Consider the following 18127-nt stretch of genomic DNA (forward strand, 5'->3'; position numbering starts at 1 on the left):
ATATATATATATATATATACATATACATACATATACATATATATATATATATATATATATACACACACACATATACACATACACACACACACACACACACACACACACACACACACACACACACATAATTAACACAAAAATTATGGTTTACTGCTATCAGTGTATGTATGCACAGCTGCTGCATTTCCCAGTCATACTTGCTAAAGTGTTGTGTTTTGTTTGCATGGATCTATGGTTTATGCACTTAACTAAATATCTCCCTTTTCATGTGTGTGTGAGTTGTGAGTGTGTACTGACCCTGGCTAGCTGCTCCTGCAGGGGCTCCTTGGTGGCCTCAGGGCAGCTGTCCAGCTGGGAGCGCTGCTCACACACAATCTGAGCCAACCTCTCTACTCTGCCCCTTTCTGCCTGCAGCAACTCGCACGCCTGACATACACACACATAAACGCACACACATGCCCACACAAGGACACATATACCATGTACACATTTGTTTATGTGTACATATAAATGCAAAGACACATACACACACACCCAGGATAGAGAGAGGATGGTAGCGTTAGTTGGACTGGGGAGCCACAGTTAATTACTACGGTGACCAGGTCCGCAACATCACTCTAGAGGGAGGGGAGGGAGGGGAAGCTGTAGAAAAAGTAATAAGGGATGGAAAAATGGGGAGGAACTGAGTAAAACTGAAGGCAGAAAGGTGGTATGAATATTGTCTTGCCTTTTTTCCTTTGTTTGTTTGAGTGGAAATGATTGAAGGTGAGGACTGATGGGTGAGAAAGGAGAGGGATATATGGAATGTCTCAGCAGAGGATTAATTAACACATTAATGGTTCTCTCTATAGATACCACGCACACGCACACACGCACGCACGCACGCGCACACACACACACACACACACACACACACACACACACACTGTACATTTGTACAAATGTACAAGGCCTCAACTTCACTTACTCTTAAAAATAATCTTTTAAAACACTTATCTAATCATTCTGTGTCTTTCCCTCAGTATCATTACAGGGTTTTACCATGGACACTATCTTCCATCTGTGGGGTGCATGGAAATTTCAGAGTCAGGGGTAGGACTCCAACAGAGGAGGACGTGACAGTGCCAAACCAAAGTATATGCACGAAAACACACACACACACATACAGTGGCTTCAGTCCATGCCTCAACCATGCTTCACAATAGGGATGGTTTAAGCAGGGGATAAGCATTGCCTGGTGTTTGCCCGACATATTGTTTGGAGTTATCTTAATATGTTTCTCTCATCATACCAGAGAATCTTTTTTCATATGCTCTCAGAGTCTTTTAAAATGCTGTTTGGCAAACCAAGTGAGCTGTCACATGTCTTTTACTGAAAGTGGTTTCCTTCCTGCCACTCAACAAGCCTGATTGATGGGGTGCTGTTGAGATGGTCGTCCTTCTGGCAGGTTCTCCCATCTTTGCATCGGACTGAAGCTCTGTTAGAGTGACTGAAGGGTTCTAGATCTCCTCCCTGGCCAAAGCCATTTTTGCCCAGTTATTGGGTTTGGCTAGATGGATAGTTTTAGTTTTATACCCTGATCTATGCCTAGCCATACTTTTGTCTACAGAGAGGTCTTTGGATTAGATAGGTTGGATTTAAATTGGTATTTGTCCTGACATTAGGTGTGAATTTGAATTAGGATACATCCCCAATACATCACTGTGCTGCGCACAGCTCTACACTAAAATAAGGTTCTAGCCATCTGAAAGAGTACAATATTTTCAGTTCATTATGAAACTGTGGTAAAACTAATTAGATTGTAGCAGAGCACTGCAATTGAGTAGGCGGTCCTATGTGGCCCAGGACACATTTTCATTCACACTAAATGTATGTGACCACATGTGGCCCGGACCACCTCCGAATGTGGTCTGAGTGATCAGATCTCAAATGCGTCCTTAATGCATCTTGGGTGTGTTCACACCTGTCCTCTTGAGATGTGATCACCCAAGAAGCCAGGTCTGAACAGGGCTATACACACGGTGTTCACCTTTATAAATTATGTCCAATCGATTCATTTTGCCACAGGCCACACATTATGGGTTATTGAGCATAGACAAATGGCAATTTTATCAATGTACAATTAAATCTACAACAAAATAAAGTGTGCAAAAAGGATTAAAATAGGAAGCCAATGTAAATACAGATGGACATACAGTACACATGTGCACTTTCCCCCACAGCAGTGTGTGTAAGATGGGACCACTTGCTGACCGGTGTACCCCGTACAGTATTAGCAGATATATATTTGGACGTGACACAGCATGAGAAGGATTAACACCTATCAGTTAGTCACATGACCCCTAAATGTATGAGAGTCTGAGTAGCCTGTATATTTTCAATATCACAAACACACATACACCTTGGCAAGAGAAAAGCAGACTGCTTGCTAAAACCCATGTTTCTTCCCTCTGTCCAATACTAATAAGACTTATCAGTGAGTCAGAAATGAAATTCAAACAATTTGCAGAAGATGCCTCATCAAATGCTTCAGTCTGTGGATTAAGGCTCTCTACATTTTAAGTACACTTTTATTCTTGACCCACCAGTGTGTTAATGGTCTCTGTGTTAGCCATTATGAATCTCTGAGAAGTATTCCACTCAATATCAATGTTTTAGAATGAAGCGTAGCCTGTTTAATACCTTTTCTTTTTCCTGTTGGGACTTGGTCTCTAGGTCAGCCATCTTATTGTGAAGTGATTCCAGAGCCTCCTTTTCCTGATGGAGAGCAGCGACCTCAGACTCCTGCTCAGCCTCCACCAGAGCTTGTTCAACCTCCACCTTGGATAAACAAAGAAAGATAAGTTAGCCATGTGTAGTGATTCTCTGGGTCTCATTTAGGTTAAGTTCTTTGTGAAGAGAGCTGATCTGAAAGTCCTGGTTTATCCTTACTTTTATTAAAACCTATAATAACACCATTTAATATCTGTTGATAGTTGAAATTTTAATTCATCTTTAAAAGCAGGGCTTCTAGACTTAACATAAAACTAAATTAATTATTATGATGGTTATTATTATCTATCTTTCTGTTCTCTCTCTCTACCTCTCGGGCAGATTCCTCCATTTGGTTATCAAGCTCTTTGATCTTTCTTTCCAGCTCCTCCATGTTGTTCAGCACCTGGATCCTCTCCTCCTCCACCTGCCTCACCTCCTCCTCTGAAGGTCTTGTGTCCCGTCTGCGGTGACGCGCTGCATCATCTATAGCCTGGCAACATCATCAAAAGAGTCATAGATTGTTAATGTGAGCAATTGTTAATATAAGAGCCAATCAGAGCCAACTTTATCAGAACCAATACTGGAACTTTAAGGTAATTAGTTGTAATATTAATCACTGACACCACAGAAAAAGAAAAAGTTTTCTTGTGGTGAAGCAGAACTTCCACTGGACAATGACAATCTTACAGCAAACAAATAAGGGTGGACACCAACACACACACACACACACACACACACACACACACACACACACACACACACACACACACAAATGTCAATTCTAAATGGTAACACTTAGCCTGCTCTAATCTAATATATGGGCTGTAAATATCTCACATCTGTGAATGTGAAAGATGTGTATGTTGATCGTTCAAAGTATTAATAGGAGTGATCCTTGTCACTCACATGTTCTAGAAAGAACAGGGTGGTTAAACACTTCCCACAATTAATCCTGATTAATCTTTTAAGAAGCTGACCAAAGTCAAAGGAGCTCCTCTTGCAGTCTTGTACTCCTTTCATACAGGGGTTGCATATGATGTTGAATCCACATTTATCATTAATTTGATTAGAGAACAATCTCTTGAAATCAGTGTTTACAACCACAGAATGACAGAAAAGCTATAAATACCAAAAAAATCTCTCTTGCTTGCACTTTTTTTCTCTTGCAGTTTGTTTTACCGAGTAGGATAGTCCCCTTCTAATCACTAGTGACACCCCATCCATGAAAGGAATGCCTGTTCATCACTGCTGAACAGCACCTAACCCATGTTCAGCCCCATTCAGGAGGAGAGTCATAAGGTTAGATTACAATGGTGTGAAAAGGTTATTGTTGATGGGAGATGATGAGCTGGCTGTTCTGACAATGACAAACCCATCTGTGGCTGAGTGAATTCAGGTATCATTCCCTTATTTAATGCTTGACATCAGCTAAAAGATGTGATAGCAGGGGCACTCCATGTGCACATACGTGGCATTTTTGTATTCACACAAAGCAGACATCTGCATTCTAATTAGCATCCAAATAGACGTCCTATTTCTTATACCTCATTGTTCCTCTGTGTACGTGGAGAAGGTGAGGGGGCAAAGCTTCGCAGACTGATGGTGGGCGATTCTGCTCTATTGTCTCGGTGACTACTTCTGCACCTCTGTCGTAACTGTAGATCATCGTCATAGTAACCATTCTCTGATCCAGGGGAGGTCATGTGTCCATTCCCTGTTGTTTCAATAACAGCTGAAAAATCTGAAAAGACAGACGGTGTGTCTTCATCGTCGTCGTTCAGTTGGAGTTTCTCAAGCTCTTGGTTGATCTTTTGGAGATCCGCCACAGCTGAAGTGGGACTTGTAGCTGTGGTGTCTCCATCCCTCTCGGCCTGGCCCAGCTCTGAACATAGAGACAGTATGGTCTCTAGCCGCTGTCGCTCCTGTGATAGACACATATATAAACACAAGCACGTGTTACAGTATGTGCAAATGTAGTAGTGTCAACTACTTATTTTTGTACATTATGATGTTGTCTAGCTTGGGTTATTTAAAAAGGTGTAGTTATAAGTGAAAAGCCCTGAATTGATTTTTGTTACCTGTCCAGTGCCTCTAAGACACAGCATGCAGTGTTGCTGTTGGGGCAACCAAAATAAATAATTTTATAAACCCCTGTAGTGGTGCTGACTGTGTGCCCTGAATATTCACAGTATTACAAGGTGAGATATATCAAACAGACATCAAACAAGGCAATCATTTCAGAGCTAATATAAACTTAATTTACATTTCTATTAGTCTTAGATGTTAGTAAATAATGCATTTTGCACATTTTCATACTGACTTTCTTCATGTACATGCATATACATTTTTAAAATCGTTAAAGAGAATGTACAAACTGAACACTCTGTTATATTCCATAATAGAGAGTGTCACAACAGCTCAGCTAAAGTATTATTTATTTCCATCGTAAAATTAAGTTTCCAAAGCTCAGGTTACCTGAGGAAGCATTGCAGAAATCAGTCCCTCTTGTTATAATGTCCTTGTTTGGTCCAAAATATACTCAGTATTATCATTTCTTGTATGTCATCTAGTTTAATATATAATTTGCATATCCTAGAAAGAATATTTTCTCTCTCTCTCTGGGAATTCCTAGAGCAAGAGTTCCCCCTTCCACAGATCTGCCTGCCCGAACAGTTATATGGGGAGCTATGGAGGCTGTTAAGAGTCAAAATACCCCCTTATAGGTTCAGCAGTAACTTCTCTGGAGGGAGAAGTATGTATGCCGCACAGGCAGCCTGTGCAAGTAAAATTAGAGAGGAAAAGAAGGAGGCTAGAAAAAAAAAGAACATGGGGCAGGGGTGAGTATATGCGGGTGACAGAGAGAACATGCAAGCTAATGGGAGGGTGGACAGATGTCAACCATGATCAGAAGTATACACAAGAACAAGCAATGACTCCAAACATAGGAATGTGTATGTGTGTACTGCCACTAAAGAAACAAGACACTTTCCAGGGAATTGTACAGTAGGAAGTAATCTGAACCAGGTGAAGTTTGGAGTGTGAAATTCTTGAGACGGTCTTCTGCCAGTTTGGAAACAGCTATCCTATTTCAGAAAAGCATTATGGCTCTATACACATATTATATTGCTTATTATTTAACCTGTTATCTTAGAAATTAAATATGAAAATGTAATTTATTCAAATCAATATAAATAATATAAATAATCACAATATAAATCATTCAGTAATGTACTTACCACTGATGTACACAGTGAGGTCCAAAAGTTTGATTTTTGGATCACTTTAAAGTGGGACCACTTCCATTCACTTCAATGGGAAAGTGGTCTCAGGCTTTTGGACCCCACTGTATGTGTGCAACTGTGCATGCACACAAACAAACATACATAGCCCATTTAACGTGTGTAATGTGAACCAGAAGCTGAGAAACAAGACAGTGTCAGTTTGTCACCTTGATCTATTCTAATAGCCACAAGCCTCTGTGGAGCCCTTACAGTAATCAGCTGTCATCTAAGGAGACAGATGGAGAGGGAGACAGAGAACAAGGACAGTGACATGGTGGTATAAAAAAGGGTGTAAAATTAGTATGAAAAAGAAAATGGAGGGAAGGACAGAGTGTGAGGGAAAAAAAAAAAAAAACAAGTTGAGAAATACAGTATGAGCTGGTGCTGCTTTGGTCTAACACATAGTTGACTGAAAGAGGAATTCATATATTTAGCTTTTTCTATCCCGCTCCGCTTTTCAGATGAAAGAAGAGTCACGTTTATTCTAATATCTCATTCTACCTCTTAATCTCTCTTTCTCCCAACCTGTATTCCCTTATTCCTCATGATTACTTGTCGGTGCCCCCTTCTTAGTAGCAACCATAGTTCTACTCTCTTTTTACAAACTATTTACGGAACCAAGACAAGCTGCTGTTGATGGCTGGTTACAAGTTGCCTAAATGCAAATTTACAGATATGAACTGAGGCAATGCCATAACTGACACTTAATCCAATCTCACCAAATACATCTAAACTGTTATAAATGGCACAATTGGTACTCCACCCTGCTGCTGTTATTGTGTTTCTCTGCAGGTTTCCTGAACTACCACTAGATGGCAGACAAAATTAAGACAATGAGAGATGCTCTCCTGAGCTTGAGGACTGGACTCGAAGAAGCTCCTCTTGGCTTGCTTATAACACCTAGCCATGTCTGATCAGAACTGCTTAAACAATTAATCCTTTTATTATTGGTTATTTAGAAACTATTATTCAAAACATATTCAAAAGTGATAATCATTTTGGCAATTATAGAAACTCAAACCACTGTTTGAATTTACATGCAAAATTTAATGTCCCTACCAGGTTGCAATCTGTTACATCAGGGCCAAAACTAAAAATAATTGGTTAAATCGTTAATAGTTGGTAAATCAAAGTGAATAAAATCCAGCATTGTGGGGTCTAAATAAATGGTTCATCTTGATATTGGGCAAAGTGCAAATGGCTCTCTAATCAGTGCAGGAGAGGCAGGTCCACATAAATTCCACCTTGCTATCATAACTGCAATCCATGATATCTGGAAGCTAGCCAAAAGCCACTGTGAAGCCGCTTGTGCACAGTTTGGTTTGTACAACATCCAAAAATCTATTTCTCAAAGTTAAAGAGGCACCAGTCTACTTAGCAGAATATGTCTGCGTGAAAGAGAGGGACAAATAAAGGGAGAAAGGAGAGCAGGATTTTGAGTCCAGTTGTCATTATATGTTGAGCATCTGTTTGTTTATCCACCTGCTGCACAGTAACTCTGCTCTCTAATCTTCTTCAGTTTCTCTAACCGACATCTGACTGATGTGTTCTGTGGCTCCACAGTGGACTGAACCACACCGGGCGGTTCTCCAGATAACTGACATAAACACACACTACATATACACAAACACACAGACACAATCCAAGCACAGGGTTAAGAATAGTTCTGTTAGTATCGGTTAACTGCCATCTGTGTGAGTGGTAAACCTCACTTTGTGTGTGTGTGTGTGTGTGTGTGTGTGTGTGTGTGTGTGTGTGTGTGTGTGTGTGTGTGTGTGTGTGTGTGTGTGTGTCTGCATGTGTGTGTCTTAAGCTCCCTGGGAGAGTATGTTTGAGAGGACAAGGAGGAGGTTATTGATGAAGGGAGGCATTCCTAAACTCATTCCATTCCTTGCGTGCATATGCATGCAATCACACAATCTTCCACTGCAAATCAAAACGTATCTTCTTTCAGTAATCTTAACAGCAACAGATCTTAACAGTCTGTCCATCTTTAAGCATAACTAATTTACACTTTGCCCCACAGGATGCAGTCTGTGTTACAGTTTATATCTACATATCTATACACTGACACATGCTGGATGACATGAGGAAAATATGGTGTTCTCTGTACAAATGGAGACAAACAAACACACACTCTAACTCACCAGTCTCTCCACTTCCTGCTCACGTAGTCTCTCCTCTTTTTGGCGCTGGTGGTAGTCAGTCAGTTCCTCCTTCCCACTCAGTGAGCTGATACTTCCCCTTCTTTCCCTGAACCCCCCTGGTGGAGTCACACCTGCCTTTCCAAACGATGACCTCCTCTCTCCCAACCCCATCCCAGGTTCCAGCCCTGCCCTCCCAAAGGATGACCTCCTCTCTCCAAGACTAAGGCCCAGGGAACCAGTGAGTTCTAGATCTAGCCCTCGCCTCTCCTTGTCCCCCAAAGACAGCTCCATTCTTTGGGAAACACCATGGCTGGCCAACTGTTCAGGGTCTGGAGGGCTGGAACCCATGGAGCTAATGGAACCCACTGAGCTAGAGGAAGTAAGGCTGAGTTTTTTGGCCACACGAGGGGAAGAGGAGCCCCCTGCTCTGGATGGGATGGTCACATCAGGTGGGGTTGTTGTAGAGGAGATGGACGGAGTGGTAGAAGGCAAGTTTTTAGTAGAAGAGAGGGAGATAGACACAACACCTTCTCCCTGAGTTTTGGTCTGGATTTGATTCCTGTTGGAGGTCGGATGGGTAGAGATACTAGAGTTGTGGTTGAGGTCAGGGCTGGTATTGTGGCTGTTCTGGCTACTAAATTTGTAACCCCCAGCAATATCGGATCGCCGTGGGGGCAGTGTTGACAAGGTCATCACTCTGTTGTTGTTGTCATGAGGAGATGGGGAGTGGCAGAGGCGTGGCAGCGAACGGCTGTGCCCTCCTGCCATCATCCCACTCAGCGAGCCTGCTGAGTATTTCCTGGTTCGACTGCTAGGTGATGGCTCTTGGTTCCCACAGCTACGACGACCAAGACGGGGGCTTGATGGCATGCTAACTGCACCTCCTGTAGATGGAGTGCGGGATGAGGAGGAGGGAGGAAGAGAGAGGAGGGAGCTATCGCTACAAGCAACAGAATTTGAAGAGCCTCCACAATTCCATGTGGACAGTAAAGGAAAGGAGCCCTGGTTGTGCAACCGCCGGCTATCACCAATGGCCAAGTTGTCCTGGTTGCAGACAACTGAGGTGTGGGTCAGGGGGTCAGATCGACGTCCAGGGGAAAGAGGGGGGGCGGATTTCAAAGACATGGGTGGACGATCAGAGCCATAGAATCGCCTTGCCTGTTCCTGATAGGCTGATGAGGATGTGGTAGGACTCATTACAGGTGTGGTGGGGGGAGACTGAGAGACAGAAATAGAGAAAAATATATCACAATTAGAAATACTTAAAAAATCTGTCTCATCATAAATATCTAATGCACATAAAATGGTTTTAATATGACAGAAGTAGATGAACAGACAAAAATACACAAAAGATAAAAGTGTAGCTTGACTAGATTTATGTTTATAACTAAATCTCGTGTTGCAAGTTGAACAATGTTGAACAATGTCACAGAGGATAGTGGGTAAACAAGGTTAGCCATGTTTGGTCTTACAGGTAGGAAGTAATTCCAAGTTAGTCCTGTTTAGCTCTAGGGGAGACATCAAGGCTACCTGCACAGACTTCACAAGCCTTGTTTGAGTGTGCTATAGAAAGCAGGATAATAAACCCTATAGTGGAACTACATGATGGCTGACCTGTGTCACGCTGAAGTAAGAGGGGTTAGCATTCCCGTTGGCTCTCAGGCTGTTCTCCAGGGCAATCTTCTTGCGCTGCAGCGTGTCCATCAAGTCCCGAAGTTCAGAGGCTGATCGCATGCCCCTCGCACTGCTGGTGCCACCCGCAACTGCATAGCTATAGTCACTGCTAAACTTCAGGTAGTCTGGAGGGGAAGGGAGATAAAATGGAAGAGAAAAGAAATGGATAAAATGGGAAAATGATAGGGTAGATACAACACAAAAAAGCTGTATGACTGGAATAAGCCACACCAATGAATAAAGAGATGGATTGATTTTAAATTATTTTCAGTCAGTCTGAGGAAAAAAAAAATCATTAAAATAAACTGAAGATGTGAGAAGAAGGAATAGGGGGAGGGGCAAAGATCCATAAATGGTAGCAGAAAGAGGAGAGAAAGTTTGTACCTGAAGCTGCAGCTATTCATACATGTGGCCCTTGGCAGAACAAACCCAACCCAAACAATCCTTAACTGGCAGAAAATCCCCCAGAATAGGAGTCAACACAAACGCTCTATGCAAATACACACTTGCACAAAACCATCCATCTGATCCAAGACAAACAGCTCAACTCTAACTTAAGTTCAGTTCGTTAGTATAGGATTTGGGAAATGAAAAAGACCACAAAATCTTCTGGAATACCCTCAAGAGGCCCCCTGCCCTTCCCAGAGCCTTTTATTTAAAGGAGTTTCAGCAGTGAGGGGGTCTTTTTCCAAACCTCAACTGAGTCAGTTTTTACTTCCCCCTTGCTAAATTTAACTAGGAAATATCAACCAAAGACTATCCTTTTACATGTTAAAATATCACTAAGATTAACAGATGTTAATCTGATTGATGGCTCTGGTTTGCTTCCAAAAGGCCTATATATTATCCTGTCATCAGAAATCTAGATAAAAACACTTGGGTAGGGGGAGGCAATATGTGAGAAACCTGCTCAGTTTTTTTAATCATCTGTGGCATAATGTGGAAAAGGAACTATTACAATGTTCAAGCTTAGACCACCCAGAGTTTAACTGGCACACACATCCACACACAAAAGCTTTGGCTCCACCTGAGAGCAACACACAAATGTGTATGGCACATGTGTACATATGCCAAGAGTGTACATATATGTTAAAGACTTTAAGCACAACTGCTCAACTCCTCCTGCTTAGTTGAGTTATATTGTAAAAGAAACTAAACTAAACTAAAGAGTACCTAAAGGGGCACGTCATAGCTGAATATAAGCCTGGCAAAAAGAAATGGGGCAGAAAATGAAAAACATAAGATCTAGAACCGCACACACACACACACACGCACACACATACACACGCACACGCAGGGTGTTTGTGTCCATACATGGGCAGATTTATACTGGAGGCCTGGTGTGCATCAACTCTCCTCTATCGTGACTATTTTCTTCTATGCACGGCCACTGTGAGAGTCCTCACTTTAAGTTCACATGTCAGAGTGAGAGTCTTGGCAATCAGAAGGGTAGCAGTAAAGATTTTGGATGTCTGTTATATTGCAGAAGTGTGTGTGTGTGTGTGTGTGTGTGTGTGTGTGTGTGTGTGTGTGAGAGAGAATATATGCGTAAAAGAGATGCAAGTAGTTACTATGAAAACATCAGAGAGGCTGGGGGGAGAGAGAGGTGCATTCCTTGTGTCTAGGAGTTTAAAGAGCAAGGATTCCACTTATGGTACACACATATGCACACACAACACACCCACCTTACTCACAGCCAGATAAATCACTAAGGAGACAACAGGAGTCCAGCTGAATCACCATGGCAATGAAGGGGCACCAGATGAAAAAAACATTCCATTATGCTTTGAATTTAAGTTTTAGCATGTGTTTGACAGCGAGAGCATGTATTTAGGAAAGACATATGAAAGCCGAAAGAAATAACTGTTTCTCTTTCTTACACACACACACACACACACACGACTAACATCCAAGTTTCTCACACCTGTTTGCGTTGTCAGACATCACATCAGGAAAATAAGGTGATGGAGGACTACAAGTGGAGAAGAGGTGAAAAGCAGCTAAGCAATGATTGAAACAGTGGAGGTGGAAAAAAAGATGTGGCAGAACAAAGGAAGAGAGGAGGAGCAAAGAAAAAAGAACAGGTATTACAGTTGTAGCGCAGTTCAGGGGTCAGGGGAGGGGTTTACCAGACCCCCTGTATGTGTGTATACCTGTGTTGTAGGCTAAAGCTGACACAGGGCTCTTTTGTGGAAGCATGCTTTTCATTCTGCTTGCCTCCTCAGGATGGTTGAACCGGAAAAAGTAGGATTTACCCAGACACAAAGAATAACCTGGAGAGAAAAAACACACAGACACAGAAGGTAAGATACAACTAAAAATGTCAATTTAACTGCAAGTGTGGGAGTTAGTATAACACAGACAGAACAACAATCTTGAAGAGCACAAAATAAACTACACCTTGGTGACATGTATATCAGGTATACACATCATACACGATGTATGAAGAGATAGTCATGAATACAACTTTAAATAGGTACAAGCCTGGAATATTTATTCACAGCCAGACACACACTTGCACTCAACCAGCCGTTCCAGACCATAGTATTTATTCTGGCCATCAATTAAGCTGAGAGGGCCAGGTATTAAACAAGATGTCAGGGTCACAACCTCTGTAATACACATGGCCAGCCACAGCTGTCCAAATACCTCAGAAGGGAAGGAAGAGAGACAGAGGCTGAGCTGACACACACACACACACACACACACACACTTCAAACAAAGTGTGTGTGTGTAAGGAAAAAAAAAAAAGAGGAGATAGCAAGAAAGAAATGAAACGACTATACTGATGCACATTTTGAGGATTGAACAAAAACAGACAACAGAAAAATCACAAGACTGACTGGAAAACAAAGAGCCCCTCACTTATTTGTCGGTTTTCTCACACTCACATGCAGTATTTCTGCTCTCTTTGTTCTTTCAACCTTCATCCATTCGGATAAGCATTACAGTAAACCCCCACAATGATTAGCATGTGTGCAAAAGGCTAAAAAAGCACCTCCTTAATAGCTCCATTACAGTTACATCAGATTCCTTGGACCTGAAGTTAGACACAACCACTGAAGCAAGAGGGGGATAGCGAAAGGGTGAATGGAAAAAGACTGAATGGAAAAATGTCGAGACCATTTTTCTTTTGTTTCCCTTCTCTCATTTTCATCTTAACTTTGCCCTTTTCCCTCTTGCTCTACTGTTTCATCAACAACTTATATATAGTTGAGCTGAAAGACATACTTTTCTCGACATTGCCTTTAGAGAGCAGATTTTTCTTGCCTTCAAAAGCTGCAGTGTCTCAGCACAGGCCTGAGTGCAGCGGTGAGATGGTGCTAACACCACACACACATGAAAACAGTCTAAGAAATGTTTAGACTACACAGCTAAACTGTAAACCTCTTAAATATACTTTATGTAAACAGTTTTGCAGGTTTGGGCACAAACTGTGAGGAAGTGGCATCATGACAGAGAGATCAAAAGATGTGTGTCTCTGTGAGGAAAAAAAAAACAGAAACACACATACACATTAACCTTGTCAGCTAGTGTGAGCAAGATCTAATAATATGGGTTTCGCATTGCCAGACATGATTAATGTGAGTGCATGTCATCAAAATGCTCTATGTAGCTATGTGTGTGGGAACATGTCTTGTTACAGTGCCTGCCTAAGGACTCCCAGTAGCTCAGTAATTTGCACAACAGCAAACACACAGGCATGCGCGTGCACACACACACACACACACACACACACACACACACACACACACACACACACACACACACACAGCTCTTGTAAAAATCTAATTTCCTAGCCTCAATTGTCTCGCCATGTGCAACCTTTAAAGTTGAGGGTAAAGTGCATCACCCTGATTTGTTCACAGCAACCCCGCCCCCGCCTTTCTATTTCTACCCCTAACCCTTTCTATTTCTTCTCAACTACTTAGCTAACAAATAACTATTAACTAATCCTCTCCTCCCTCCCATCCTAAAATCCATCTGTGATACCCTTTCAAGAAAACACAGCATCCTATCACAAAACTCTCATCGTAACTGCTTACACACAGACTAACTTTAAGCCTGCTGTCCTAAATAACTTTTTGTACAAGTTAGGACACACACATGCTCACTCCCCACGACAGTCACACACAAAGACATACTATCCACAACAAACATGTTTAATCTTATTCACGCGTTTACTCGTTTACCAGCAAATTGAGTTTGCCTCCCATGTGGAAGCATGCCCCCCCTCCCCAAACAAAAACACATGCAGAGACCTTCTTTAACAACAATAAAACTTGAAATTAGCTTGTATATACATTTATAGGATAATTGAAAGTTTGTGATCTACAAAGTCAGACCTCAGAGTCTTTGATGACACAAATGTCCCCTACATCTGTATCACGTCTGGAGTCAATTTCTGTCTCTATATAGATCAGAATGAACCAAACTAGTCTCACCACAATGTTATGGGAGAGGAAACTTCAAACTGTTTCTCTATTTGGTTAACATAAGTGGAGGAACTGCCAATTTGAGACTAGTAGGTCAGAATGAAAAATAAACCAATTACAAAGATCACATGACCTCCTAATTGGTCACAATTGTGTCCTAAGTGATCACAATCAAAAAATTGGAAATTATCCCCCATTTATTTTCTCAAATTGCATGTAAACATGTTGTCTTCAAAATTTTTCTATGATCCTGAAAATCTACATGGTAGTAAACTAAAGCTGAATTTACTCAGTCATGAAGATGTATACACAGACAGGTCCCAGTGGAAGTGTAAATTGGCCTGAAAACCACAAATTAACCCTCTCTGGGGAACAGAGGACCAGCAGTAACACCATAAACACAATTTTTCACACACTCTCTCACTCACACACACACACACACACACACACACACACACACACACACACACACACACACACACACACACACACCTCACCCGCTCAGTAGCCATCTTCTCCCTGTTCTCTCTCAAATCTTACCCGTTAAGCATCACTCCAACGTCCCACCCAACTTCTTTCAAGCAAAGTTCACAGGCCAGGAGACAACCACGGGTAAAGACAACATCAACAACTTCTTATCTATCAGAAAGAAAGGTAAACACAAACTGATAACGTAGGACGTATTTCTCATTTGTCTTTATAATATAAGAGGGGAAATGTGCAAGAGGCAGGCTGAAGAAAGACTTATGAACACAATACATCCAGAAAATTGAAGCAGGTTTTGTTTTCAAATGTCAGGTATCCGAACGACTGAGCCTGTCTTTGTGGCCTTAGGCTAGTTCTTTTTGTCACATACACTCACATCAGTCTTTGAACCTGTCAGCTAATATATGACCCAAAGGCATGAACACCAAGGTTATTTCCATCAAAAGGTGCTGGCAAATTGCAACAACCAACTGTTTGTGATGGTGTGCTTCCAGAGTTTGGCTACAAATAATAAATTCAACTTCCTTGAGAGGGTTGGATTGCATTGAGTATCTGCACTGATTCACAACTCCAGCCCTGCTGAAAGAATATGCCATGTGAAACTGTGCTTTACAGACTTATGCCATTTTTAAAAAGTCAAAAAAAGCATTAAGTTAAAGAGTAAAGGCAGATACACCTGAATTCAGTGATTTTCCTCAATGCGTTCATATTTCCACTGATCTATGGTGACAGATGAGACTTAATATATATTTTTAGCAGCTTCCATTGTGGCCAATCTCATGGGCGTTTGATTATTTTTAAAGGAAAGTCTATATTAACAGCTATTAAGCAAATGCTGTTTATCCTGGCTGGTAGTAGAAGCTTACCCTTCTTAGTTAAGTGTCAATTAAGACAATCTTCAAATAAAGGTATCGACTGATGATGACGACTAGAAAATGTAAGATTGATAACCTGTTCAAAGAGCTTGTGAGCCTAGTTTGAAAACATTACCACATACAAGTGGTAAGTAATATGAAGGTAACATATAACATCGCAAATAGGTACAACATAATATTTACTTTACGAAAATTGTATGGTAGAAGGATAACGTAGCATAAAACGGATACAGTCCAGTAGTAGTAGAAGTGCCAAAGTAGAAGAGCGTCAAAACCATGCCTGAGTAAATACAACGCTACTTTGTTACATTTGTTAGAGATCACAGAAATCAGTCACAAACCTTTTTATTTCCATTCAGTAAGCACTTATAACGAAAGAAAATCAATGTTCTTCCCTTTAACGTCTCATAAATTAATATAACAAGCTACTCAAAAGAACTTCTGGTAAGAAAAGAAAAAAAAACTATGTCGCTACACCGCTGACGGTCTGTGTTGTTCTCTGGCTCTTTCCTCCACGGTAAAAACGCCTCTTCAGTCGTCCTTACTCCGTGTAGAAGAAAGTTCACAAATTTACCGTCCACTATCCAGAGTCTGGGACTGTACCACTTATTGGTTAAAAGGGGTTGGAGGCTCAGGATTTACGAGAGAGAACGGTGTAAAATACTGTCGAGAAACCCAATATCATGATTGAAATATACATCTTCAAAACAACATGCAAAAGAGAAGAACAACGAGTGTAAGTAATTAAAAACCACATGTAAACTAAGAGCAAAATACGCCATCACCCCCTTCTGTAATTGGCAGGTTTAAAGACGATAGATAGTGAGGTATTTGGTGGACGCCCCCTCAGCTTTTCTTTGTCTACCTACCAATTTTTCTTCTTTTCTTTGAAATACCTTGGACCAGTGTAACGCCAAACCAGTTGGCCCATAGAGACTGACTGAAAAACCTTGTAAAACTGGTGGTTTGTTTTTATGCAGACTTTGATCTAATTCATTTAAGAAGTGATTAATTTGACTTCTAAGATAGCTAGAGAAGGAGCATGTAAAGATTTAAGGGTATGCCAAACATATTGACTGGTTAAAGAAAGAGTGGAAGAATTTAGGAGGGAGAGATAATACTGAAAAGCAAATAATAAACTTTTAGATAGAACTTTGCCCCATGGCCAAAGTCTTGTCTAAACTGTTTCTTGTTTCTTTCAGATGCTTTGTTATTTGCAACCATTCAAAACATGAACACACAACATGAACCCATTGACAGTGTGCAGGCTGTGTATGTGTGTAGAGGAAAAGAAAAGGAGAGTGGCCATTAGAGCAGCTGTGTTTTGTTCAGCAGATAGATTTGCATTTGCTTTATACCGGTGTGATTGCTGGGAGATTGAGTTTTGTACTCAAACTATACTGACATGTGAACTGACAAAAACATCATGTAAAAATAACTGCAAGATGCACTGGATATAATACGCAGAAAGAGATGTTAACCTTTGTAAACTACATTAGAATTAAGAATTAAGAAGGCCCATTATACTGCCTGTTTGTCAGTGCTGTTATTGGGACACAATGACTGTCATTGTCATCATTGCTGTTATTATGCTGTATAACATATTATTATTATATTCTACAAGTGACTTGTAGCTGTTAGGAGTGAAGCTCATGTGATTCCAGGTCAAGTCCTAAATACAGAACAGATCACTTCCTAAACATAGCTAATCATCTCCAGACAGCCCTCCAGTGTGTATATGTGTGTTTGTGTGTGTGGTTAGACTAACTCAACCCAGAGCTTATGAGACCAGCATATATTCACAAAAGATGCTGCTCTCTCTCTCTTTCTCTCTCAGTCTCTCTCTGCATAATTTTCCAAACCATGCCCTTTTAACTTTTTTAACCCTTTCAATCCTTTCCCCAACCCCTACCTCATGATCCCCTGGCCTCATGTGATGTCAATATTTGAATCAGCCAGACACAGCGGGAAGATAAATAGGCTTGTCAATATTTAACTGAAAACAGCCAGGCCACACAGGACACAATGAAAAGGAGAAAAGAGTACACAGAACAGATGGACACATGGGGAAGGAAAAGTCACTGTGCTGCATGTTCTATGAAATAAGAATGTGAAAGAAAAAAGAAGTAACAGAGTGGGAAGTATCACAGAAGGAAAAACATGTGAAGCAGGAGGAGCTCTGCAGTTGCAAAAATCAAGGGAAATTGGGAGAAGAGAGAAGAGAGAGGACAGGCAGACAAGAGATAAACAGATCAAGATACAGGCAGACACAGGGATGTGGCAGGGGCAGAGAGAAAGATAAGAATGCATTAGAATTTGTTATTGCTACTCTGTTTGTGTGTGTGTGTGTGTGTTGCCAGTTTTCTGCAGTCTAATATAATAGAATTTGAAGAGTAGTGTAACCCCTTCAGTTTCTGGAAGCTGTGACTCATTGAAGCAGCTAGCTGTTCCAAACCATGACAAATAAAACCAAA

General features: G+C 41.1%; 1 protein-coding gene across 3 annotated transcripts in view; it reads right to left on the reverse strand.

Moving 5' to 3' along the window:
* Positions 1–18127, reverse strand: part of LOC111237274 (pleckstrin homology-like domain family B member 2) — a 42574-nt gene that overhangs the window by 13525 nt on the left and 10922 nt on the right. For 2 of the 3 annotated variants that reach the window (XM_022766307.1, XM_022766306.1), the window contains exons 1-6: positions 12010–12107; positions 9797–9981; positions 8183–9400; positions 4299–4676; positions 3083–3244; positions 2683–2820 (exon numbers count right to left, since the gene is read on the reverse strand). In XM_022766307.1, the coding sequence (XP_022622028.1) occupies positions 2683–2820; positions 3083–3244; positions 4299–4676; positions 8183–9400; positions 9797–9981; positions 12010–12064 (2136 nt within the window). In that variant the 5' untranslated portion in view covers positions 12065–12107. Of the gene's footprint in view, positions 1–297; positions 427–2682; positions 2821–3082; positions 3245–4298; positions 4677–8182; positions 9401–9796; positions 9982–12009; positions 12130–18127 lie in introns of those variants that run through there. The other variant, XM_022766308.1, reaches the window with a different exon arrangement.

Source organism: Seriola dumerili, unplaced genomic scaffold, assembly GCF_002260705.1.
Source record: "Seriola dumerili isolate Sdu_G_001 unplaced genomic scaffold, Sdu_1.0 BDQW01000822.1, whole genome shotgun sequence".
NCBI lineage: Eukaryota > Metazoa > Chordata > Actinopteri > Carangiformes > Carangidae > Seriola > Seriola dumerili.